General features: G+C 42.9%; 1 protein-coding gene across 1 annotated transcript; it reads right to left on the bottom strand.

Annotated features, from left to right (window-relative positions):
* Positions 1-1,059: 1,059 nt before the first annotated feature.
* Positions 1,060-26,221, bottom strand: LOC120909059 (pulmonary surfactant-associated protein D-like). The gene is made up of 6 exons (XM_040320683.1): positions 26,014-26,221; positions 25,404-25,560; positions 23,182-23,393; positions 18,309-18,425; positions 6,194-6,277; positions 1,060-1,536 (listed from the first exon to the last, which is right to left on the bottom strand). The coding sequence occupies exons 3-6, from the start codon at positions 23,375-23,377 to the stop codon at positions 1,151-1,153; spliced, it is 783 nt and encodes a 260-aa protein (XP_040176617.1). The 5' UTR covers positions 23,378-23,393; positions 25,404-25,560; positions 26,014-26,221; the 3' UTR covers positions 1,060-1,150.
* Between the last annotated feature and the right edge of the window lie 978 nt (positions 26,222-27,199).

The raw sequence follows: 27,199 nt of genomic DNA, 5'->3' as shown, positions 1-27,199 counted from the left end.
TGTTGCATGACCGCGCAATTTTTATTCAAAGTGTGACAGCGCTGAAAACTAAAATCTGGCCTGGATGCCCTGTATTGAAGTGATTAATCTATGTAACATTTCCATTTTGTGATACCCCTTTTTGGCATCTGTATCTTGTTTTGATCGCTTAATCAAAATGTACTTAAAAAAAAAAGGTAATGTGGTGTATCACTGTGCCTCCCTCATACTCAAGATGGCATCCCCTGCATGCAATTGATAAATATTTTGTATATAATGTATGGAAATCTCTTGGGTTATTATGACAATATCTAGCCATCTTTAACTTACCTTTTCAGCATGTTAATTTGAATTTGTTAATAAATAAAAAATAATATTTTATCCTACAAGTTGTGTTAAGCCCTGTACACACGATTGGTTTGTCTGATGAAAACCGATGGACCGTTTTCATCGGACAAATCGATCGTGTGTGGGCCACATCGGTTTGTTTTCCATCGGTGAAAAAAAATATAACATGTTTTAAAATTTTCCTATGATAGAAAAAAACGATCGTCTGTGTGGAATTCCATCGGAGAAAAATCCACGCATGCTCAGAATAAAGTCGACGCATGCTCGGAAGCATTGAATCTAATTTTTCTCAGCACGTCGTAGTGTTTTACGTCACCGCTTTCGACACGGTCGGATTTTTGACTGATGGGTGTGTAGGCAAGATTGATGAAAGTCAGCTTCCTCGGATATCCGACGAAAAAATCCATCAGATTAGATTCCATCAGATATCCGATCCTGTGTGCAGGGATTAAGAGTTCCTGTGCCTAAAAAGTCCATATTTTAGATTCCAAATATACACTGTATTGCATTTTGAGACGTGGCAATATCTTACACCAGATGTATCCATTGTGCCACCTGGTGGATACTATATTATTTGATGTCTCAGTTTCCATTCCTTTTACCCAGTAAACATTTTTTTTTCTCTAAGTGAGTAATTTTCATTTCACTATTCTATGCTGCTCAATTCTTGAGATTCCGCACTTTAAAGCGTAAAAAGGACAAAAGCAAATCATTCATTTTCAAACATGTACATGTTTCTAATATTAAATTACTTTCAGTTTTTTTATTGCATACACTTATTTTAGAAAATATACATATACATCTGCCATAATTTAAAGTTATTCTATTGATATTCACAGATAACTAGTCGCAGTAAATTGCATGGAATGTCATTCCATTTCCCATTGTCCTGGATCTCTACACAGTCTTCATTATCTTTGCTGTTATTTGGCTCTCCTAGGTTCCAGTTTGTAAATGTAATCTTCTCTCCTGTCAAGTACTTGAATATCCCTTCAACCTGTAAATCTGATATACCAAGGAAAGCTTTGATCGTCTCTCCCTTAGTCTGAAGAATCTCTTGAGCAGCACTATTTTCTACTGCGTTTCTTGGCATAGCCAAGCTTCCTCCAGCTTCTTTACATGTCTTCTGGGCATTTTCAAAATTTTCTTCAAGACCATTGGTCACAAACACTTTATCACCAGCTTGTTTACCACCATGGAAAAGGAGAACTGAAAGATTTTAAGCAAAACAGATTACGGTCTAATATATTTATTTAATAGAGATGGCCTCTGTTACTATTGGTAGGTGAAGTAAATCTTTAAATAAAAGGCTAAATAAAGATATAGGGGCAGATCCCCGAAGAAGTTACGACGGCGTATCTATTGATACGCCGCGTAACTTCTATTTTGCTCCGGCGTATCTTTGTTTTGTATCCACAAAACAAGATACGCCTGAAGCTGGGCTAGATCCGACTGGCGTACGTCTAAAGCCCTGTACACACGGTAGGACTTTTGGCCAACCAACTTCAAAATCTGCAACTTTTCAAATTTGTCCGACCATGTGTACGCTCCATCAGACCAACTTTTTCTGGTTTCATCCAACAAAAAGTTGGGTCTGCGAACGGACCAACTTTTCGGCAACAAAAGTCAGGTGGTGCTTTGTGTGACCGTGTGTACAGCAATCCAACCAACTTTTGGACAAAGTGCAAATACGAATGCTCAAAACCAATGTTAAAAGCAACAAACAATAGCAGAAGTTAACCAAAGGGTGGCGGTAAAGAGCAGAAAAGAGCAAAAAAAAACACGTGATGTTAGGAAACTTTTAGAAAAGTTTGCAGAAAAGTCTGACTGTGTGTATGCTATGGGTGTGGCAGGACAAATCAATTAGGACAAAAATCCAAGGGAAATTTTGTTGGATGTCCTACCGTGTGTATGAACCTTTAGTACGCCGTCGGATCTAAGGTGCATATTTACGCTGGCCGCTAAGTGGCGTTTCCGTCGATTTCCGCGTCGAGTATGCAAATTAGCTAGATACGGCGATCCACGAACGTACGTCCGGCCGGCGCAATTTTTTCCGTCGTTTCCATAAGGCTTTTTTCGGCGTATAGTTACCCCTGCTATATGAGGCGTACTCAATGTTAAGTATGGCCGTCGTTCCCGCGTCGAATTTTGAAAATTTTACATTGTTTGCAGAAGTCGTTCGCGAATAGGGCTTTGCGTAGAATGACGTTCACGTCGTAAGCATTGGCTTGTTGCGGATTAATTTCGAGCATGCGCACTGTGATACCCCCACGGACGGCGCACGCGCCGTTCAGAAAAAACGCCAATTACGTTGGGTCAAGTCAAATTAACATAAAACACGCCCACATCTTTAACATTTGAATTCCGCGCCCTTACGCCGGTAGAATTACGCTACGCCGCCGTAACTTTAGAGGCAAGTGCTTTGTGAATACAGCTCTCAAAGTTGTGGTGGCGTAGCGTTATTACGATACGCTACGCCGGAAAAAAAATATGATCCGCTACGTGGATCTGGCCCATAATATTCTACATGTCAGTGTAAATGGTTTGATTTTAATGTGCTGTTTGTATATATTAGAGTATTTTCTTTTTAGTGTATACTGAGTATAATGTATTGCCTATGATTAAGAAATAGAATGAGCTGCTTCGGTCTTCCAAAAACAATATTAAAGACTAAGGCCCGGATTCACGTAGATAGGCGCATCTTTAGAGCGGCGTAGCGCATCTCATATGCGATACGCCGACATAACATAGAGAGGCAAGAACAGTATTCACAAAGCACTTGCTCCCTTTGTTGCGCCGGCGTAACGTAAATTGGCCGGCGTAAGCCAGCGTAATTCAAAGTAGGAAGGTAGTGGGCGTGATCTATTAAAATGAAGCGTGACCCCATGTAAATAAAGGGCCTAACGAACGGCGCATGCTCAGAATCACGTCGAATTTACTCCCTAAGATACGACGGCACAATGCCTACGACGTGAACGTATCCTACGCCCAGCCCCATTCACGTACGACTTACGTAAAATACGATGGTTGTTCCGTCGTCCATACCTTTGCAAGGCTTGCGCCTCCTATGTGGTGGAATAACTTTATGCCGGACGTACGCCTTACGTAAACGGCGTAGATTACAGCGACGGGCGCAAGTACGTTCGTGAATCGGCGTATCTCGGTCATTTGCATATTCGACGTGTAGATCAATGGAAGCGCCCCTTGTGGCCAGCGTAAATATGCGCCCAGGCTCCGACGGCGTAGGAAACTTACGTCGGTCGGATGAAGCCACAATTCAGGCGTATCTAGCTTTAAGAATCAGGCGCATAGATACGACGGCGCATCCGTGCACTTACGCTGCGTATATAAAGATACGTCGGCGTAAGTGCTTTAAGAATCCGGGCCTATGACTCTATTAAGAACAAATTGTAATGAACTTTCTTACTAGTACCCCATGAGGCCCCTTTCACACGTACGGACAGTATGTCCGGATTTCATCCATCCGTTTTTGGATGAAATACGGACATACATGTATCCCTATAGGATAGCGGGTGTCAGCGGATGAACATCCGCTGACCCCCGATCTCATCGGTCCCCGCTATGGTCCGATTCTGCAGACGGAGAAAAATCCTATTTTTCTATCCGTCTACAGAGTGGATCAGGTGAACACAGACAGACGGTCCGTGTTCATCCGAGCCCCCCATAGGGCAGAGCGGAGATCTGACAGGGCGGTCCCTGCAAAGTGTTCGGGGACCGCCCTGTCATCTGCCGGCTCAGCAGGTATCAACGGAGCGATTCCCGCTGAGCAAACGGATAAGAAAGATACGGATCCTCACGGGATCCGTACGTGGCAAAGGGCCCTTACCCAATACATGGATTTATATAAAATACTAATTTATTATACAAAAACAAACATACAGCAAATTAAAATCAACAAAACATCCCCTCATTTTATGGAGAGTGTTTCTCTTGATTTCCAGAACTCTGGGGAACAATGCAGCTGAATAAAGGAAACAAACTCTCCAGGTGCAGTGTAGTTCTCTACATATGTGAGCTGCTTATTCAGGGAGTAGCAAGGGGATGTACGGTATATTTTCTCACATATACAGAAATGAATAATTGTTAACAGATAATACAGAAATATAAATAACACATATACATACACTGTATTATGTTACTGATTGCAAACACCAGATTAAGCTTTTAAGGCTTACCCACTGCAAGGTGGCAAGGAACTGCATGGAATACCAACCCTGGACCACAGGCTGAAGGACAAAATGACACTTACAATTATGAAAATACAAATCACCTGCTCCTGAGGACATCCACTAATGATGATGAAACGCATTGTTTGGGGTTTCCGGGGATGCCATTTCATGTATTTGGAGCACATGCTGCTGCTGCACTTCGTGGTTGCAGGAGAATTGTATTTTCATCTTAGTAAGTATAATTTCTGTGGTTTTTATTGGGGAAAAAACATATTTTACCATGGAAAGCTTTCTGCTGCTTCTATTTGGGCTGATATACATACCTTTATACTGCTGTGTGGGCACTTTGGATTCACACTTAAGAACAACAAAGAAGAACTTTGGATTCAAGAGACCATACATCTCTGGGTTGATAGAGAAGCACTGTTGACTTGTTTATACAAGGGGGTCCAGTCTCTCTGGTGAGTGTGGTAGAAGTTGGGGGATCAGCACATTTTTATGTATGTGGATTGAATATCAGCATGTTATACTGAGCACTGGAAGTGTGGACTTTCATTTAAGACTTGATTAATAATATTATACTCACAATATTTATTATTTGTTGAGTGCTGTTCACAGTTTAGAATTAATATACTGTTTTGGTTGGGAAGAAAGTGCTATTCCTGTTATAGGTTTATAGTATTATCTTCAAGTTGCATTATGTCATTTTGTGACAGCAACTGTCCTTATTACTATTAAGGTACAAGTTTTCATATAGCACAAGAATGTGCTTTTATTATGAATAGACCATATTAGCTGGTTAACATGCATCAACACAATAACAATACAGCAATAGTTAAAGACTAAGGGGCAGATCCACAAAGAAAGTACGCCAGCGTACTTTCAAATTTCTAACCCCGATCTGGGTTAGATCCGACAGGCGTACGTCTTCGTACGCCTTCGGATCTTAGATGCAATTCTTCGGCGTCCGCTGGGTGGTGTTCCCATCGTATTCCAGGTCTAGTATGCAAATTAGCTATTTCCGACGATCCATGAACGTACGAGCGGCCGTCACATTCCTTTACGTCGTTTCTAGTCGGCTTTTTTCGGCGTATAGTTAAAGCTGCTATCTGGTGGCGTACGCAATGTTAAGTATGGCCGTCGTTCCCGCGTCAAATTTTTTATTTCGTTTGCGTAAGTCGTCCGTGAATGGGGCTGGACGTAATTTACGTCCACGTCAAAACCAATGACGTCCTTGCGACGTCAATTAGCGCAATGCACGGCGGGAAATATAGGGACGGCGCATGCGCAGTTCGTTTGGCGCGGGGATGTGCTTCATTTAAATGAAACACGCCCCCTTCTCGCTGATTTGAATTACGTGCCGTTACGCCGCAAGAGATACACTACGCTGCCGTAACTTACGGCGCAAATTCTTTGTTGATTCGAACCAAAGCCAGGTTAGTTACGGCGGCGTAGCGTATCTGAGATACGCTGCGTGGGTGCAGATCTATGTGGATCTGCCCCTAACTGATTTTCTAACATCAATAGTATCTTACTGACTTACTGACTTTGTGGGCAGAACGCTGGAAAGCAAAGATAGAGTTCCCTGCTTCTTAGATCAAGAGAAATGAATAATGAAAGTAAATTGCTATAAAAAAATGTAAACATACATAAATCACTAGATAATTGTTACTTACTTTTATTATATTTATTAAGGCTTGCTTGAAGCAGATGTAGCTCTCTTTCAAACACTTTCAACTGCTCCTTGACAGTATCAACCTCTAATTAGAAAGACCAACATTAAATGCATTTACAGCTATCATTCAAAGATTTAGGCTTGATATATGTTGAACAGGGTTTAGTTCAGGTCTAACACGGGTTTAAAGCAAACACAACATGTTTGTGGTTTGCAGACCCACCTAACTTATGCACCAGCTTGTGCATGGACCCATCTACCTTGTACATCATCATAGCAATCAACTAATTATAAACTGTGAGCTTATATCAGCTGACTTAAAATGGTCAATCATAGGATCTTTGCTATGTGCTAGCCCCTCGCTATAAAAACTAGTTTCCCGGCAGCCATTTGTCTAAGACCCCGTACACACGGACGGACAATCCGCTGAAAACGGTCCGGCCGGAGATTTCTGTCTGATGGTTGTACACACCATCAGACAGAAATCCGCGCGTAAACAATACGCGGGGCATGGCCGCGCCGTCGCCGCGACGATGACGCGGCGACGTGGGCGGCCTTGAAGTTCAAAGCTTCCACGCATGCGTCAAATCAGTACAACGCATACGAGGGATGGCGGTCGGTCGGACGTGTCCGGTGAGTCTGTACAGACGACCGAACACGTCCGACGGACAGGTTTCCAGCGGATAGATTTCTTAGCATGCTAAGAAATTTTGATCCGCTGGAAACTGTCCGATCCGCCGGACAATTGTCCGCTCGGGCCTACACACGACCGGATCTGTCCGCTGAAACTGGTTCGTCGGACCAGTTTCAGCGGATAGATCCGGTCGTGTGTACGGGGCCTTATTGTTCTGTAACACTGCATACAGCTTTAAGGCATCTCCTAGCATGTAATTTAAAGGATCATTTTTTTTCCATATTGAACTCACAGTTGCATTAAAAGGAGTACCTGCTTTGTTAAATTGTCTCCCATGGCAGTGTCCTGCTCCCCATGCCCCATTTTTATGATAACATATTTCCTATTAGCCCCGTAAATGGGCAGCATGTATAGATCTTAATGAGGTTAAACTCTAAGTTCAGGTTTTGTGGCCATTAAACTGAATTCAACAATCTCCTTAGAAATCAAAACCCGGACAGACTCGCTCACCTTTAATGCTTAGGTATGAAGTCTAGGGATAAGTTAATCCGCCAAGGTTCAGTTTACCATGAGTTTGGGAAATGCACATTCCCCACATCAAATGCACACACAGGGGCAGATCCACGTACATCGGCGCATATATAGGCCGGCGTGGCGCATCTCATTTCCGCTACGCCGGCTCAACTTAGAGAGGCAAGTACCGTATCCTCAGAGTATTTCCGCCCAACGTTGCACCAGTGCGACGGAAATTCCTAGGCGTAATCCGGCGTAATTGAAAGTAGGAAGGAAGTGGGCGTGTTCCATTGAAATGAGCTGTGACCCCATGCAAATGAAGGGCCGAACGAACGGCGCATGCGCCGTGACGCTGACTATGTTCCGCTCCTCTCTGCGCATGCTCAGAACTAGGCCCGGCGTAATCAGTGAGATACGCCCAATGCATAAATAGGCCTAGACATGCGCCAATCCAGTGCAAAAGTACACCCGCTTGTTCCCCCCCCCTGAAGCAAGGTACTTTTGCTGGTTTCTTTGCTGCTGTTTTTTTGAGCCATGTCTGCTCCAGCTGCTAAGAAGACGAAGTTGAATTTTTCCCCACAGGAGAAGGCGGTGATTATCAGGGCCATGGCCCAGTTTGATACCTTTCTCCATGGTGCAGAGAGTGCCAACACCACCCAGGCCAGGAGGATGGAGATCCTGGCGCAGATTGCCACAGATGTGAATGCCTTGGGATATGAGGCCAGGACCCCAAACGACATTCAAAAAAACAAAACAATGATTTGCGTTGCCTGGTGAAAGGTAAGCTAGCGAAGATGAGGGCTCATGCCAGGGGCACTGGAGGGGGACCAGCAACTACCATGACGTTGACTCCTTAGGAGCAGGTGGTTGCCCAGTGCTTCCACAGGCATCAAGTGGAGGGAGTTGAGGGCTTTGACTCCGTTGCGGATGCCTTGAGGACAGGTAAGTGTGTTTTATCTCCTATCTGGTGTGTAGCATGTGTGGGGGTGGAAGGGAACATGTGACAAGTGTGTGGATCCTCCAACATGTGAATGTTTTGTGTCATCCACAGATGTGCAGGAGGGTGCTGGGCCATCTGGCCAGTCCACACCATCCCCCGGACATCAGTCTGAGGCAGACCCCCTGGCAAGCCAGGAGTCATCAGTGGAAGGGAGTGGCCACACCTCTCCTCAGGAGGTGGTTGAGGAGGAGGAGGTGACCAGTGGGAATGAGGTCAGGCTCCATTTGGAGGAGTCTTCCCCTTTGGCTGGGACCAGTCAGCCCACCATCAGGGGTAGCCCCTCCCGCTCCTCCCCCAACAGTGCTTCCCCCTCAAGGGTCTCCCCTTCTCCACAGCCCCAAGCCTCTTCTGGCCACAGAAAGGTGTCTAGGAAGACTAGGGGGTGTCTGAGGTTCTTCCAGAACACCTCAAGAGGGACCAGGCCCACCAGACCCACCATCTGGGTGTGGTAGCCATGAAGATGGACCGCATGGCACACAGCATGGCCACCCTGACGGAAGCTGTGCAGGATGTGGGCTCCAATTCTGCAGCTGTGGTCACCTGCCTGGGGGATCTGCAGGCCACCACAACAGGCCTTGTTGATAAGGTCCACGCCCTGACAGAGGCTGTCAGGGACAACACAGCAGCCATCCAGGCGGAGGGGAGGCAGTCCAGGCTGCTGCAGGCGGACACAAATGCGGTCCTCACCCGAATCGCCTTGGCATTGGAGGGCAGGCCGCCAGGCGTGGAGAGGCCAGGGGATGCTCCTCCTCCTTATTTCCCCCCCCCGTGAGTCTCCCATGAGAAACCGGGGCCGTGGCCGTGGCAGGCGTGGGGCACGTCAGCGCCGTTGATTTTTTTTTTTTATCTACTTTTTTATATGTTTATTTTTATCTACTCAGGTTATGAGTTTTTTGTTTTAGAGCCCAAGCACACGGTCAGTAGTGCAGGCTACAGTGTGACTGATGTTTGAATGTGGGGGTGTCATTCCTGCCGGAAAAGGGGTGTCACCCTCGGTCGGCGGGGAGAAGTGATCCCCAGGACCAGGGAGAAATGATCCCCAGGACCATGTGAATGTGGTATGAATGGACAGCAACATAATTGGAGCCTTGACGGGCGTTGCTGCTCCTAAGTCCTGCATTGGGGACTTGGGCTAATCCAATGTGATGAGGATGTGGGGTGTGTGTGCTAGGGACCACAGTGGTGTGCATGTGTGCATTCTGCTTGTGCCATGATGAATGTGTGTGTTTAACGTGCAAAGATGCCTACTGTGAGGCATCTCCTGACTGCTCTTCCCTCAGCAGACGGGGTAGCCTCGGTTAGGGATGGAATGTCTGGTTCGGGGGTCAGGTCATTACTTATGTCAATCTCCAGGCTCTTTCTCACGGCGTAGTTGTGCAGCATGCAACATGCACCGATGATCTGGCACACATAGTTTGGGGAATACAACAGGGTACCCCCAGACTTATCCAGGCATTGGAAACGGGACTTCAGGAGGCCAAAGGTGCGTTCCACCACTGCACGGGTACGTGTGTGTGCATCATTGTATCTTCTCTCTCCTGGGGTTTCAGGATTCCGGAATGGAGTCATGAGATGGGGCCCAAGTGCATATGCACAGTCACCTGGAAGGGAAGAGACAGGAGGATGTTAGTCGTGCATGTGCCCCTCGTGATTTCTGCATCATGGGGTCGGACAGACATGACTGACACCCATGTCACTCACCAACCAGCCAGCTGTTCCCGTACACGTTCTGTTCAAATTCTGTTGGGATGGGGCTTTGACGGTATATGTAGCTGTCGTGGCTGGACCCTGGGTGTTTGGCATGGACGTGCCATATGAGGCATTGGGCATCGGCTATCACCTGTACGTTGATGGAATGCCAATGCTTCCGATTGCGATATATGTGCTCTGTGTCATTGGGGGGACGTAGTGCCACATGTGTGCAATCAATGGCCCCCACGGTGCGTGGGAATCTTGCAATACTGTAGAAATCACGCATTGCCTTCTCCCGCAGATGCTCCTGGGTGGGTCTGACAATGTGGTGGATTGCAGGGACAACCTGGTGCACACATCTGCTAATGGAGGATTGTGCCATCCCAGCCATGACTCCACTTGTACGCTGGAACGAGCCACTGGCAAAGAAATGGAGTGTTGCCAGTACCTTGACCAGTGGCTCCACTGCATGTGAGCGGTGTGTCTGGCTGGTGATGTCATCTTTCAGGGTTGTGGTTAATTCCAGGATGGCAGCAGGGCTGAATCTGAAGATGCGATACACCTCCAAATCACCCATGCCAAAGACGTCTATAAGCGTGCGGTATATCCTCTCCCGTGCCCTCCTCCTACGCGCCCTCCTACGCGCCTGTGAAGCCAGTAGTATAGCTATGACCATGGATGCCCCTGGCATGTTGGCATACAGATTGTTGTCCTGCAAGTGTGGATGCTCAGCTCGTCCGTAATGGTGCTGCTGAAGCTGCTCTCCAGCTGACCTGCACACGTCTGATGCAAAGTTACCCCTGCTTTATGAGGGGTAACTTTAGGCCGGACGTACAGCTTATGTGCACAGCGCGTAGCCTGCGCCGGACAAACGTGGATCGCCGTATCTTCCTCATTTGCATATTTGAATAGCAAATCAATGGGAGCGCCAGATGCGTCCAGCGTATATATGCGCCCACGATGCACCGGTGCAGAAAAGTTACGTCGGTCGGAAAAAGCAGAGTTTTGAGGCGTTTCTGGTTTTGTGGATACGGCGCATAGTTACACCGGCGTATATATACACTTACGCCGCGCATCTTGAGATACGGAGGCCTAAGTGCTTTGTGGATCTGCCCCACAAATTGAAAACTGAAAATTCTACTACAAACCCTATCAAAGTCAATGGAAGGAGAATTTTTCAGAGAAATTGTGGTCCCTTGTGGGAGCCAGCCAATGCTGCGTAGGACCTGTGCCAATGCAAAAAAAAAAAAAAAACATAGTAATGGAAGTGCTTTTTTATATGGCTTTGAGGGTGACATTAAAAATAAAATAATTCTTTAAAATACAGGTTTATGTAATGCCGTAAAGCTGTATGTGGTGTTTGGAAAAGTATGACTTTCAGAAACAGTGTACTCTGGCAGCATATTTTTAGCTGTAGAATTATTATTTTTTATCAGCAGCCCAATCCACTATTATTTGAATTATATCCATTAAAAGTTTGTTTTTTTTTTCAGATGGTTTTAGCAGTGACAAGTGTTTTCATCATGCTGTATTAAGCTTGCTTTAAACAACAGAAAGCTTGGTAACACTCCACTGCACCATTTTAAAAGAAGAAAAAAGGGTTTGGTAGAAATGGCCCAGCAGCAGGGCAGTTTTGTATCAAGGGTGACAGTCCCCAATGTACTTGCTGTGGCTGAATTTGTTGGCCACTTTGTATGTGGCCTCACCACCATTTTATTTCACAGGACCTGCCTATCATGTGTGGCACCTATGTGGCACCTTTCATTTTAGGCCTGCCTGTCATTGTTTTTAGTGGGTGATTGTCTAGCTTTTATTTAAACCAGTGACAGGGGGGAATGTGTGGTGCTTTTTTTTTTTAATAAAGTTTGTATTCATTTTTGCAGATAAACAATACAAAGCGTAGCATTGTAGGTTACCAATAAACATGAACATGCATGCAGTATTACAAGAGTAATTTCAACATGGTTTCTACAGTCATGAGAATATAAATATTACCAGTACCAGTTACTTATGAACTAAGTTGCTCTTTACTAAGAACTAAAAAGGTAATGATAGAAGTGAGAGTTTCCCACCTGGGCAGCCTAGCACCGCCAATAGAAGAATGTACACAATACAGATCCTCTGGAGTAAAAGAGCAGTAAAAGAGTATTACCCCTCCATTTTATATTTTTGGAAAAACACAGATAGGATGTAGGATGTGGGCTAAGAGGAATTAGTAATAAAGCATTGACAAAAGAATAACAAACAATAGGAAGCAAGTGAAGTACCAGGTATTTGGTTAGGTGTCAAACTCTGGCTTGTCCTTACATCAGAAAATTGTAAACACAATTAGATTTGTATTAATACTGGCAGGCTTCAAAGGATCAAGGACACCACATCCCAAGAAAAAATTTGCAAAATAGCAAAATAATGGGTATTTTAAAGGTGCCAAGGTCAACACTCCACAAAAAACATGTTGATATAAGATAAAAAATCTACTTTATTACAATTTCAAAATCTTAAAAGACAACTGTAACGGAATGACCCGGGAAAAACAGGGACTTTGTAAGGATGAGGGGTACTCCTGTACCGGCGTCACCAAGGAGTCTTATGTCTAGGGTCACCTTATGTCCGATAGGGTCATAGGGTGACTGAGAAATTATATCCTGAATTACAGGACAGGGGACATCACTGATAGTTCATATTGCAGGAGATTGCAAAGTGTTGGTTTATTCTATGACTCATCTCTCTGGATAGCCTGTTGACATGTTAATTGAGTCAGGCTTCTGGAAGACCTTTCATTGTGTGATATTGATGATAGATGTGTTGTGATTCTAAAGGTCAGACGTCTGTGCAATGTGGATTGGGCAGATGAATGACTTATTGTCGGAGACGTAACGTCTGGGGGATAATTAACTCCTCTATGTAATTATCTAAAAGAATGTGATTGAAGCTTATCGTGTGATGTATGGGTGGGGTGTGGTTTTGTTCCTTTCATGCTTGAACTGCATAAAACCCTGAGAAGAAACCATTAAAGATGTCTTCATTTTGGAACAAGTACAGAGCTGCGTGTCTCGTCTTGATTCTGGGGAAATGGGATGGATCGGATCCTGTTGGATGGAGTGCGGATAAGCTGTCTTGGATGTGATGGGAGGTCGTAAACGGTGGTGACCGTTACAACAACAAAGTATATATTAAAACCATCACAAGCAGAGGTGCAGCTTGAGCAATGATGCAGCAACTTCAGCTCTACATGTATCACCAAGATATGGCTTCTTCAGAAGTATTATGAGTGCTGCAAATGCTATCAGATATACAGTAAATGAGACATACAGTACAATTTATAATTAAAATACAATGCAAAAAAGTATTAACCACTCAAATATAACAAAACATAGCCCTTGGTGTACATTAGATCATGGGGGAATATGTGCTCAGGAGAGTCAATCAATTTTAAACATGCCCACAGGTACAATCATTACTTCCCTCTTTTAACCCCACCACCATAGACGATGTTGCTAAATTACTTGCTAATGTCCATCTTACCACCTACCCTCTGGATCCTGTTCCTTCGCAAATGCTTGGTTCACCCTCTGGCTCTATTCTACAGTCTCTAACCCACATCTTCAATCTCTCCCTCTCTCCTGGCATCTTCCCTAACTCTTTGAAAAAATGCACTTGTCAGCCCCATACTTAAAAAGCCCACACTGGACCCATCCAATTTTGACAACCTACGCCCTATCTCCTTGTTCCCCATTTTATCCAAACTCCTTGAACTACTAGTCTACAACCGACTGAGCATCCACCTTGCCGATAATAACCTTCTTGATCCCCTTCAGTCTGGATTTCGTCCTCAACATTCCACAGAAACTGCTCTACTAAAACTAACAAATGATATACTAACGGCCAAAACCAAGGGACACTATTCTGTACTCCTACTCCTGGACCTCTCTGCTGCCTTTGATACGGTTGACCACCTACTCCTCCTCACAAAACTCCACACCTTTGTTCTCCGTGACCTTACTCTTCGCTGGTTCTCTACCTACTTATCCAACCGCACCTTTAGCGTTACTTATAATTCTACTCCCTCCTCTCCTCTTCCTTTCTCTGTTGGGGTCCCCCAAGGTTCTGTTCTTGGACCCCTCCTATTTTCAATCTACACCTTCCAATACCATCTCTACGCTGACGACACTCAAATCTATTTCTCTGCCCCTCAACTCGCCCCTTCATTCTCCTCACGTATCACTAATTTACTATCAGACATATCAGTATGGATGTCACACCACTTCCTCAAACTCAATCAATCCAAAACCAAACTTATCATTTGTCCTCCCCCACGTGCCTCTTCCGCTGATCTCTCTGTCAAAATTGAAGGCACAACCATAAGCCCATCCCCACATGCCAAGGTCCTAGGAGTAGTCCTGGACTCTGAACTGTCCTTCAAGCCCCACGTCCAATCACTGTCCAAATCTTGCCGCCTCAACCTCCGCAACATCTCCAAAATATGCCCCTTTCTAACCAATGACACAACAAAGCTCTTAGTTCACTCCCTGGTCATCTCTCGACTCGATTTTTGCAACTCCCTCCTCATTGGCTTACCTCTGCATACTCTATCCCCCCTTCAGTCCATCATGAATGCTGCTGCCAGACTCATCCACCTTACCAACCGCTCTGTCTCTGCCACTCCTCTCTGTCAATCCCTCCACTGGCTTCCGCTCGCCCAAAAAATTTAATTCAAAATACTAACTACTACCTACAAAGCCATCCACAACTCTGCCCCCAGCTACATCACTGACCTAGTCTCTAAATACCAACCTAATTGTTCTCTTTGTTTTTCTCAAGACCTCCTGCTCTCTAGATCTCTCATCACCTCCTCCCATGCTCGTCTCCAGGACTTTTCCAGACCCTCTCCAAGCCTATGGAACTCCTTACCCCAATCTGTCTGTGTATCTCCTTCTCTATTAGCTTTTAGAGGATCTCTGAAAACCCTCCCCTTTAGAGAAGCCTATCCTACCCACACCTAACCACTGTATTTTAATTTTGTCCATCTGATCACCTCCCACATCTACTACCCTTTGTTCCACTAAACCCTCCCTTATAGACTGTAAGCTCTAACGAGCAGGGCCCTCTAATTCTTCCTGTATTGAATTGTATTGTAACTGTACTGTCTTCCCTGATGATTTAAACCGCTGCACAAACTGTTGGCGCTATATAAATCCTGTAAAATAATAATAAAACACTTCATGCATAAAACCAGGGAGGACTAGTCCACGATCATATTAGTGACTAGTTGTGGCTGGTGCTGTATATTTTGGGGGGTGGCAAGCAAGACATCACACCGCCACTCCCTCTCCGGTCGGCCACGCACTTACACCTCCACCCCCCCTGGGTTGGTTGGCCCCACACTTACCACATCTAGGTCACGGGCAGCTTGGGCTCCTCCTCGGCGGCTGCTTCCTCCTCAATGACTTCACCCTGCATCTCGGGCTTCATGGAGGCTTCCTCCACTGCACCTTCCCTCCTCCTTCCCTCAGAGCAGCGGCGGACAATACGATCGCTTCTCCTTCCGGCCAATCGGGTCTCAGGTCCCACTTCCTGATTGGACCGGGAGGAGAATTAGGAAGACAATAGTGAATATTAATTCACTATTGTTGCACAATTGGGTGGGCTCAGAGTGTAGTGCCCTGTGCCCGAGCCCACACTTTTTTGAAGCCAATTGGAGCCTTTGGCATTAATCATGTGCTTCTAAAAAAAAAAACTATTATAATCTATGCATTCAGCACCCTGCATGTAGATTAGCGGCTGGACGCATGGCGCCCCTGCACCCCATATGGACAGGCCGCCACTGTTAGTGATCATATGAGTGCCAGGTGTCATGATTAAGTACATGCAGAGAATAAGCTGAATTTTAATATGTTAGCAACAGGAGAAAAAGCGGGCATAATCATTTAGCAAATTACCTTAAACACAAGGAGAAGAGAAAAATGGGCACTGCCAGGACTCAAACTTGTTTGTCTGGCTTTCACAAAAGCAAGAGATTTGCCTCTTGAAGTTGTATCCTTGCCACTTCTAAGGGGCGGTGGGTAAGGGAAATAAAAAATAAATAAATCATACATTTGTAAAATCCTTCCCATAAATAAGTCAAACATCCAAAAGCTCCAGATGTAATGCAGCCCCTCTTACCCAGTATATAAAAACCATCCCAGTAAGCAGGAGAGATGGACAGAGGAACAAGTACCTGCTGAATGCTGGAACTGCAAGGAATACGAGAAGATAACTGCATCAAACCTCCCATAAGCAGGAGTAGCCTATCTGATGTACAGCAAAGGCTATGTTTTGTTATATTTGATTGGGTAATACTTTTATGTATTGTATTTTAAATATGAATTGTATGTCTCATTTATATCTGATAGCATTTGCAGCACTCATAAGAATCCTGCAGAAGCCATATTTTGGCGAAACATGTGGAGCTGAGGTTTCTGTATCATTGCTCAAGCCACTTGTCTTCTTCTTGTTATGGTTTTAATATACACTGTTATCTTTAAAGATTTTGAAATTGTAATAAAATAGATTTTTTTATCATATATCAACATGATTTTTTTGTGGAGTATTGACCTTGGCACTTTTAAAATCCCCATTATTTTCCTACTTTGTAAACACAATTAGTTAATGATATCATAACTAGATTTTCAGTCTACCATGGGAATTAGTGAGGTCTGCCTTGGCATATCATTCAGTGTATTTATTTGATGTCATGATCAGAGATAACTCTTCGATAGATAGTGTATTTTTCCATGGAAAACCTCTTTCTTACAAAGAAGTGCTTGATGGGTCAAAATTCTCTACTATGTCATCTAATTTTACTTCATACATCTAAGTTTTTAGCTCTTTCTTTAAAGTTGCAATGGTTGGGACCACCAAGGTGGTCAAAGTTTTGAGAATAACTCTGCAATCTGTCAGTAAACAGAGATGGAACCAACTGGGGAAGTTGGCCACAAGAACTTGATTGCATATCCTTGCTGTAATCAAAGAGACATACAAATGGGTCCAGTTGGGGTAGTTACGTTTGTCACCCCAGAAATTCATTACTTGGTTCCAGAAGGTGGAAATATTATGACAATTCCAGAAACTATTAACTAAGTTTAAAACGAAGAAGACCACACCAGGAGCAATTTGACGAATGAGGGTCGTCCTTGTTAATAAGGTGCTTTTGTTGCACACTTTTTACTTCACAGCAATGCGGCTGTGTGTTGTGAACAAAGAACAGCACCCCATTCATAGCAGCTCATAGCAGCTCTGCATCTGCTTTTAGGCCTGTCACTGTGATTGGGGAGGTAACATTTTTATGTATTCAAATCTGCCAAATTCACTGCATAACTATGGTTGATGCAAATCCAAACTTTATCCCTAATGAAGTCAAAATGGAGATGATAACTTGCACTTCTCAGTAACAACACTGTTTAGCATGCTTTGACTGCATGCTTTAGAGTGTTACTAAACCCATTAATATGAAAATAGTTCACCCCCCCATCCACAGTGCCCACAGATTATTATATATATTTTTTTATTAAAATACTGCCACTATATACACCTTTTTGGATGATCTGTATAACACGGTTACATGATAAACTGCACAGTTTCTCCAGTGCTGAGAGTTCAGATAGGAGGAGATTTCCACTAGAGCCTGTATACACGCCCACATGTGTGATGTCAATATCATGTGACCTGGCTAGCTCTAATAACAAGTAAATGTTCTCTCCAGTATAAAAGACACAACTGAGCACGTGCAGGTCGGCTACCCTGCCTGTGTTAGCTGGCCCTCCCCAGATGCAGTGCAGGAGGAGGAGGAGGATCTGTGCATACAGCATAAAAGAGCCTTTTTACACAATTCAGAGAATTAACCCCTTAAGTTCCAGTTAGTATAACAAGCATGCTATTCTGCATATGCAGACTGATTTTACTGTTGTGGGTTTAGTAACACTTTAAGGAAAGAAGTGTGTGTGCAGTGGATAGCAATAGATTCTGATAGTATGGATTATGAAGGTGCACATATGTTTATATACAGTACTTGTGGAAAGAAAAGGTTTACTTTAATATCAAACATCCTTTAAAACCCTCAAACTGATGTTTAAGTTTTTGCTTATTGTGTAAACCATAAAATATACATGAAGTACCTTTAGGAGCCAGTTATTCCATCAGCCACCTAAAATACTTCATAAAGAGAATTTATTTGATAAGCACTGTTAATAGATTGAAAATGATACAGGATAAACTGATCCTTCCCTATTATTATCTTACCTGATGTAGCACTTACACCTTGTTCTCCTTTTTGTCCAATTGAACCTTTGTCACCTTTTGCTCCTGGTGGACCAATCTTTCCTGGAGGTCCCTGACTGCCCCGAGATCCTTGTTGTCCTTTGTGAAGGAATTCACACAAACGTTATTTATGACTGTTTAGATTGTGTAAATACACCCTGAATTATGAAATATCAAATTTGGTTGAAATTTATAAATTTTCTGAATTGCCAAAGAGCAACCCAGAATGCTGAAAAGTGAGTACTGCTTTAGTAGTATATCATCATCCCATTGTTTTATTTTCATCAACTACAAAGCATGAGTTGTACCTACAAATGGAAATACAGTGACACTAATTAATTACTAAAAATAAGTGCAAAGAAAAATGTCCTGCATGATCTTAATTAGACATGATCTAATCTGAACTGGATGCTGTGATTATTACTGATATCCATTACTTTTGGGCAACCTGCTGGGCATATGTAAATTTTTTTTTTTTTCAGAATAAGATGTTTATTGGCGGAGTTGTGTTATTTTTTGCAATTATATTTTTGCGGTGTGTGTGTATTTATGAAGAGGTGTATATTATGTGTTTCAATTTTACTGGCAGTTACATAAATAGGTAAGCAATAGTAGATTATAATAAAGGTTGAACAGGTGGCTACCTGATGCCCCAGACTCCAGGGGAGCTCATGAGGTTGCCAGACAAGTTCTATACTTGGTGCTCATCGTGGTAGTCTTTAGCTTTGCAAGTCTTTAGACTTTTTGTTTTAGAAACTCAATATTTTTATTGCTCTCAGTAAAGGTTTCCTTTAATATATAGTAATGCACAATATGGGGCAAGAGAAGAGGCAGCGCACTGGAAGTGATGTCAAGGATGGTCTCGACCATTTTTTTTGGGGGGGGGGCACAAACAAACTGAAAAAAAAAACATCAATTGCAGCCACTGTGTCCACTAAACATAGCTACTGTGCCAAATGTAACTACTGTGCCATCAAACGCAGCCACTATACCCATAAATTGCCGCCACTGTGCCATCAAATGCAGCCACTATACCCATCAATTGATGACACTGTGCCCATCAATTGCTGCCAGTGTGCCCCATTAAATGCTGCCAGTGTGCCTATCAATTGCCGCTGATGCGCCCCATCAGATACTGCCAGTGTGCCCATCAATTGCTGCTACTGTGCCCCATCAGATGCCGCCAGTCTGCCCATCAATTGCTGCTACTGTGCCCCATCAGATGCTGCCAGTGTTCCGAACAATTGCCGCTACTGTGCCCCATCAAATGCTGCCAGTGTGCCGATCAATTGCTGCTACTGTTTCCCATCAGATGCTGCCAGTGTGCCCATCAATGGCCGCTACTGTGCCCCATCAAATGCTGCCAGGGTGCTGATCAATTACCGCTATTGTGCCCCATCAAATGCTGCCAGGGTGCTGATCAATTGCCGCTACTGTTCCCCATCAAATGCTGCCCGGCACGTACCTATGTCGCAGCGGCGGTCTCCTGCACGTCCTCCATGTCTTCTTCAGTCCTCTCTCAGGCATCCAATCAAAGCGCCTGATGTTTCAACCAATCAGGTGACCGGTAACAGACGCGGCAACCTCATTGGCTGAGAGGCGGTTCAGTGTTTGCAAAGCAAATTCCTTTGCTTTGCTAACACACAGCTGTGTCAACAGTGAACGCCCATGGCGCCCGCTGTTCACATTTTTGGGCACCTATTAGAGCCTATTGCTCTAATCAGGTGCTTCCAAAAAACACCCCAGCCACTGTAATTCAAGTGCCCTGTGTGCCCGAAAAGGGGGTGTCAGCGGCGACCATAGATATATTCATGCAATGCATGAATCTATCTATGATAGTAGAGCGGTGCAAGAGAGAGGGGGCGGCGCTCCTGTGCCCTTTATGTACGCACCGCCACTGGTCTCGACAATGGGAACAGAGGCTGTAGAGGGACAAGAATCTTCTCTCAAATAGTACAACACATTTCAAAGCAAACAGCTTCTTTGTCAAATTTGACATCACTTCCAGCCCACGGCTTGGCACTGACATCTCATCCAGTCCCATCTGTGTGCGCAGGGCAGCCATCAATTTGGTTGGATTCTCCCCGCTGCTACATCACTTACCTCGAATCAGTGCTTCCATTTCTCTCTGACACATTCACAACTCCCTGTACATCCCACTGCTGTATGAATGGGTTTGTGTCTTTATCACCACCAGGAGCTGTAATGCACATTCTGCTGTGACGGTTTGGTGGAACCAGGAACTTCCATGTATGCATCATAGTGCTTGTCATTGATCCTCTTGACTGCACTGAGGTGTTGTTAGCATCACTGATTTTACTAAATAAAACTATTTTAATAATCTCCTCTTTGGACTAGAGTTGATTCATCCCTGTATGCACAATTAAAGTGGATGTAAACCCAATTTTTTATTTTTTTTATGTCACAATGTAGAGTATAATATTTCCTATCATCTGTGCCCAGTCTTACCACACAGAGTTAATCCAGCTCTGAGGAATCCTCTTTTATTGTTCAGTGAAAATTAACAGACTTTCAGATAAAACCCTGTCTAAATACAAAGTCCTTTCCTCTCTCCTTGCTTTGAGTGACAGGATATTTACATATCTAGCTTGGACATGTTTATCATATATTATGTTATGTTTATCATAATATGAGGTGATCCACAGTATAAAAAGTGAGAAATCCACCCCTCCCCCACATAACACATCCTGGTAATATACAATGACCTGTGGATCACCTCATATTATGATAAACATAACATATGATAAACATGTCCAAGCTAGATATGTAAATAACCTGTCACTCAAAGCAAGGAGAGAAGAAAGGGACTTTGTATTTAGACAGGGTTTTATCTGGAAGTCTGTTAATAATTTTCACTGAACAATAAAAGAGGATTGCTCAGAGCTGGATTAACTCTGTGTGGCAAGACTGGGCACAGATGATAGGAAATCTTATACTCTACATTGTGACAACAACAACAAAAAATTGTTTTGGGTTTATATCCACTTTAACTATACAACTCTGAATGGTTAACCTACAGAACATTAGTGTTCTGACTCTTCTCTTTTTGCCCAATTATTATTCTACAATGGATTGCTAGCAGCACAACATTTGTGTAATTGCACTTGCTAAAGTGTAAGCGCCCGTCACCTGTGTTTCTAATGCACAAAATAAACCTTTCCTTTATTGCAAATAATTTCTTTGATAATATCCACCACCATCATATAATTATTTTCCAAATATTCAACTGCATAGGATTTAAGAAACAAAACACAAATCTGTACACTGACTCTGTTGCATGATTCACTTAAAGTGACAGGGGGCCCATGAATTAAAGATAGCCCTGAGCCCCCCAATACAATGAATTCACTATTGAAGGTACTAGAAATCAATTAAAGGATGAAGGCAAATAACAGCCTGTAGAGGCAGATTTTCCACATTACCCAGGAAAAAAGATCTCACAATGTGATTATCTCATTCTGCACCAACAAGGAATTTTGGAAGTGGGGGATTCTAAGAAAAAACAAACCGACATACTCGCCTCCCTGCTGTGATGCTGCAGCTGCCCCCCACTGGTTCTAAACCAGAGAACTGAGCGATCACAGGACCAATGATTGCTCAGTTCTCAGTGGGCCTAATCCTCAAAAGAGATACGACGGAGTAACTGCTGTTACTCCATCGTATCCCTGGTCCTAATTATGGAACTGATCCACAGAATCAGTTTCCCATAGTTAGGACGAAGAACTGACATGTGTAATTGAATTACACTGTCGGATCTTAGGATGCAGTACCGCATCCGCCGCTGGGGGCATTTCGCGTCGAAATGCCGCCTCGGGTATGCAAATTAGGACTTACGGAGATCCACGAAGCTTTTACGCTTCGTTTTTTCTCCGTAAGTTTTATTTTGCAAACGCAAAATTAGGGCTGCTTTTACAAAGTGTAAACTGTTTACACCTTGTAAAAACAGACCTTTCTTGCTAGCGACGCGATTTTTTTTTAATCTTTTTTTTTACCCGACGCAACTTTATTGTCCTGTCGCAATCCACAAAGCCCGACGTAACGTAATTTCGCGCTATGCACGTCGGGAAAATGACGTCACGAGCATGCGCAGTACGGCCGCCGCGGGAGCGCGCCTCATTTAAATGGGAATCGCCCCCTGGAGAAGAGGAACGCCTTGCGCCGGCCGGATTTAAGTTACACCGCTCAAAATTTCTAGGTAAGTGCTTTGTGGATCGGGCACTTAGGTAGAAATTTTGCGGCGGTGTAACTTAAATAGGAAAAATTACGTTACGCCCGCTGGCTGAGGATTTGGCCCCGTGTTCCCGGAGTAGAAAGTTATGACTGCCCCTTCAGCACTTATTGTATCTACGGACTGGAGAAGGGACAGGAGTGACTGACTCAGAGGCTAAGCCAGCTGTTGATCGGCATCTGGGTGGATCCTAACATTATTGTCAGTATCCTTCCCTAGACTGGAGCAGCTCTGTGACATCAGCCAACAGTGGGTTTTAGCCTGCTGTCGGCTGATTCTGGGTCACAGGAGTGCATTCCTGTGAACCAGAAGAGGTATATGTAAACCCTAAATCAAATTTTCAGTATGTTTGGTATTATCCCTAACAATATACTGTATATCTTTCAGTTATTTGTGCAGACTGTTTGAAAACAAAATTGCCATTTGATTTTAGTATAACAATGTAAGTGTTGATATGAAAAAATAAACTTGATATTGTCATTATGATGTGATTTGTTCCTCTTCCTACGCCTTGTTTACTGAGTGTCGTCAATCATGTAATTTTTCTTGTGTGTTTTTAGAAAATCATTGACTTATCAAAATATCTGTACTATGGATCAACATTACCTTTATCCCCCTTTTCACCCTTTGGTCCTTCTTTTCCATCTCTCCCATCTCTGCCAGGTAATCCAGCGGACTTTTGTGAACTGCATGAGATAACTGCGCAAGTATTGGTAAATTCTTCACATTTACCATTATCAGTTGAAGTGGTGGTAAAAGCCTTTATAGAACTCCCAAGTAATAAAATATTTAAAATATACATTGTTCAAGCTTTCACCCTGAAAACAAATATATTATTACTTAAAATGTGGGATTAATATGTTTTATGAGTTTAATAGTGCATCTTTTTAGTATAACATTGGCCCTATTTCGAGTTAGCAACAGGTAAACAGAACACGTTTGGCGCACACTCAAAATGTTGTCTAGATATCTATCTATCTATCTATCTATCTGTCGGTCTATCTATCTTCAGAATATATGGCTCAGACAGAACTTGGTTGCTAGCGTAAACTTCTTGCTGGCACATTGTGAGACTCCTTTGTAACTCCTTTTGTAACCTCTAATATGCAAATACTGACTTTGGTTCCTGAAATCATGCTTGGTCCCTCTCACATACCTCCCAACTTTTTGAAATGGGAATGAGGGACACCTATCAGCAAAAGCATGCAGGCATAGGACACACCTCTTCTCATGCCCACTTAAAGGAAAATTGTACAAAAAAAAAAAACAAGATTGGTAAAACCAACAAGTGCTTTTTTTACCACTACTATTCTACTATTTTACAAATGCAGCAATTTAGAAATTGGATGAAAAGTTTAGCGCTGGAAAACACTTTTTAAAAGGTAAACAGTGCATTTTATATATAACTATATGGATCAGACCAAAATGAGGGACAAATTAGGAGGAAATAGGGACAGCGGGACATTGCTTGAAATCAGGGACAGTCCCTTGAAATCAGGGACAGTTGGGAGCTATGCCCTCTCACCTCCCTTACCTCAGTATAGGTTCATCCCTATGATGGACATCCTACCTGATGAATAATATAGTGTAGATAATGGAAGAAGCAGGGCCAAGCACGGTTTGGAACTGAAAGGGGTGGTTCCCCTAAAAATAAACTTTTGACATTGCATTTGCTATAATAATTACAGTTAGAATCGGCTGGTTTTATGTAAAAAATACCTCCGTACGTAGCGTTTGGTATATTCGTTCCCACCGCCACTTCCGGGTACGATGCTGGCGGTGGGCGTTCCTTATTGATGGACAGGCATCCGACCGACGCATCCATCGCGTCACGAGATGCCGAAAGAAGCCGAACGTCGTTGCGCATGCGCCGTATAGAGCCGCACCGACGTTCGGCTTCTTTCGGCATCTCGTGACGCGATGGATGCGTCGGTCGGATGCCTGTCCATCAATTAGGAACGCCCACCGCCAGCATCGTACCCGGAAGTGGCGGTGGGAACGAATATACCAAACGCTACGTACGGGGGTATTTTTTACATAAAACCAGACGATTCTAACTGTAATTATTATAGCAAATGCAATGTCAAAAGTTTATTTTTAGGGGAACCACTGCTTTAAGTTGTTATTTGCATGATGTCTGGGCCTCAGACCTCCTGGGGGCTTTATAAGGGAAACCTTCTGTGCCTGCTATATAAATGTTTACCTTCTCTTTTGAAAACTCAAAGCAAACATACATTCAACGAAATCACTGACTTGCATTATCTTTCATCTTTACAGTCTGACACTGAGACATCTATGAATTCATTTAAAAGCATAATCCTAATATATTTGAATATGCATACTACCAAAAACACATGACAAATATCTGTTATAAAAAATAATACTTTTTTTATGAGACCAATTCAGGGGACAGTTTTCAAACAATCATCAAACAATGCTATATACAAGCTTTACATTTTATATGTTCACAATAGTATCTTACTATATATGTAAATGTCTAGTGTGCAGTGAATTTACTACTTAAAGTATTTAAAAAATTGTCAATGAGATGAAAAAAAAAAATAAGAATACATTTCTTCCACTGCAATACATAGAATAATTTCAGAGGGAATTTAATATCATTCGTAGAAGGATTATTTAGAGCTCTCTACCCATGCACTGTTAAACAGAACCTCTAACACTCCTTAGGAACATTCATCATAAAGTGCAGTTATGTAATGCTTCATATAAGTGCTTTTTGCTAAGTAAAAATAAATACTTTTAACTTTTTTTAGACTACAGAAAAAAGGGAAAAGTCAAAATGTTTTAGAAATTGCTTGTGTACTTACCAGGAAGCAGCATATGTTGACAAGATAGAATCCTTTTACTCTTGCATTACCCCGGATGTTTTCATTATTTATTTATTTTCATAAATTACTGTTTAGTTCCTTAATTTTAAAGATGTTAATGTTAAGCATTTTAGTGCTCTTCCTGTCCTTATTCTACCTGTTTTAATGATGGGTAAAAAAATATTAATTGCTACAATGTATTAGCAACTAAAAGAAATAGTTCCCTATAACCATGTATATTTGCACATCCAAATTTGAACAAAGTGAACAACTGAACTTTGCCTTTTAGTACTTTGGTTTGGCTTATGTTCAAACTGATTTTTTTTTTTTTTCAAAACTTTTTGAACATTCAGTTTTTAAGAGATTGAGTTTTTCATTATGAATACTTTTTTATTGTGGTAAGATTTTAGTGTCAAGACCTTAATACAATTATTTCAGCACCTGTATTTTTATTAACTAATTATTTACCATAACAATTTAGTTTCTCCATAGAAATAAGAAAATGTAGAATATTATATTAATATTATTTTGTAATGCTAATACCCTGAATGCAATCATGTTGACATTTAGATGGATAATAGGTCACACTGAAATGTCCCTTTGCACATACCTTGCATTCCTTTATCAGGCACACTTATTTCATGACTGGTTCTTTTTCTAGAGGGGGTAGCAAATAGATTTCTATAGCAATTATAAATTACTGTGTAGTTCCTTAATTTTAAGGATAGTAATGTTAAGCATTGGAGTGCTCTTCTTGTCCTTATTCTACCTGTTTTAATGATGGGTAAAAAATATTAATTGCTACAATGTATTAGCAACTAAAATAAATAGTTCCCTATAACCATGTATATTTGCACATCCAAATTTAAACAAAGTTATGCAACTGAACTTTGCCTTTTAGTACTTTGGTTTGGCTTATGTTCAAACAGATTTTTTATTTTTTTTTCAAAACTTTTTGAACATTCAGGGCCAGATTCACAGACATGTGCGGCGGCGTAACGTATCGCATTTACGTTACACCACCGCAAGTTTTACGGGCAAGTGCTTGATTCACAAAGCACTTGCCTGTAAAGTTGCGGCGGCGTAGCGTAAATCCCTCCTAATTCAAATGGGGCGTGGATCATTTAAATTAGGCGCGTTCCCGCGCCGAACGTACTGCTCATGCTCCGTTTTGAAATTTCCTGCCGCGATTTGAGCGAAATGACGTTGCACCGACGTAATTTTTTGAACGTCGACGTGAGTTACGTCCTTCTCTATTCACGGACGACTTCCGCAAAAAAAAAAAATTTTTAAATTCGACGCGGGAACGACGGCCATACTTTAACATGGCAAGTCTAAATATAGGCCAAAAAATAGCAGCTTTAACTATACGCCGGGAAAAGCCGACTAGCGACGACGTAAGAGAATGTGACGGCCGCGCGTACCTTCGTGGATCGCCGGAAAAAGCTAATTAGCATACCCGACGCGGAAAACGACGCGAACTCCACCCAGCGGGCGCCGAAGTATTGCACCTACGATCCGAAGGCGTACGAAGCCGTACGCCTGTCGGATCGAAGCCAGAAGCCGTCGTATCTTGGTTTGAGGATTCAAACTAAACATACGACGCGGCAAATTTGAAAATATGCCGGAGTATCAGTAGATATTCCGGCGTATTTCTTCTGTGAATCTGGCCCTCAGTTTTTAAGAGATTGAGTTTTTCATTATAAATACTTTTTCCTGGTGCCTCCATGGCAGCATACCTGTAATAGAGCTCCGCCTCGACTCCTCCTTCAGGACTAGTGAATAGCATAAATTAA

Source organism: Rana temporaria, chromosome 8 (genome assembly GCF_905171775.1).
Source record: "Rana temporaria chromosome 8, aRanTem1.1, whole genome shotgun sequence".
Lineage (NCBI taxonomy): Eukaryota > Metazoa > Chordata > Amphibia > Anura > Ranidae > Rana > Rana temporaria.
The sequence above is the reverse complement of the archived record's forward strand: the minus strand, read 5'-3'. Positions and strand labels throughout refer to the sequence as shown.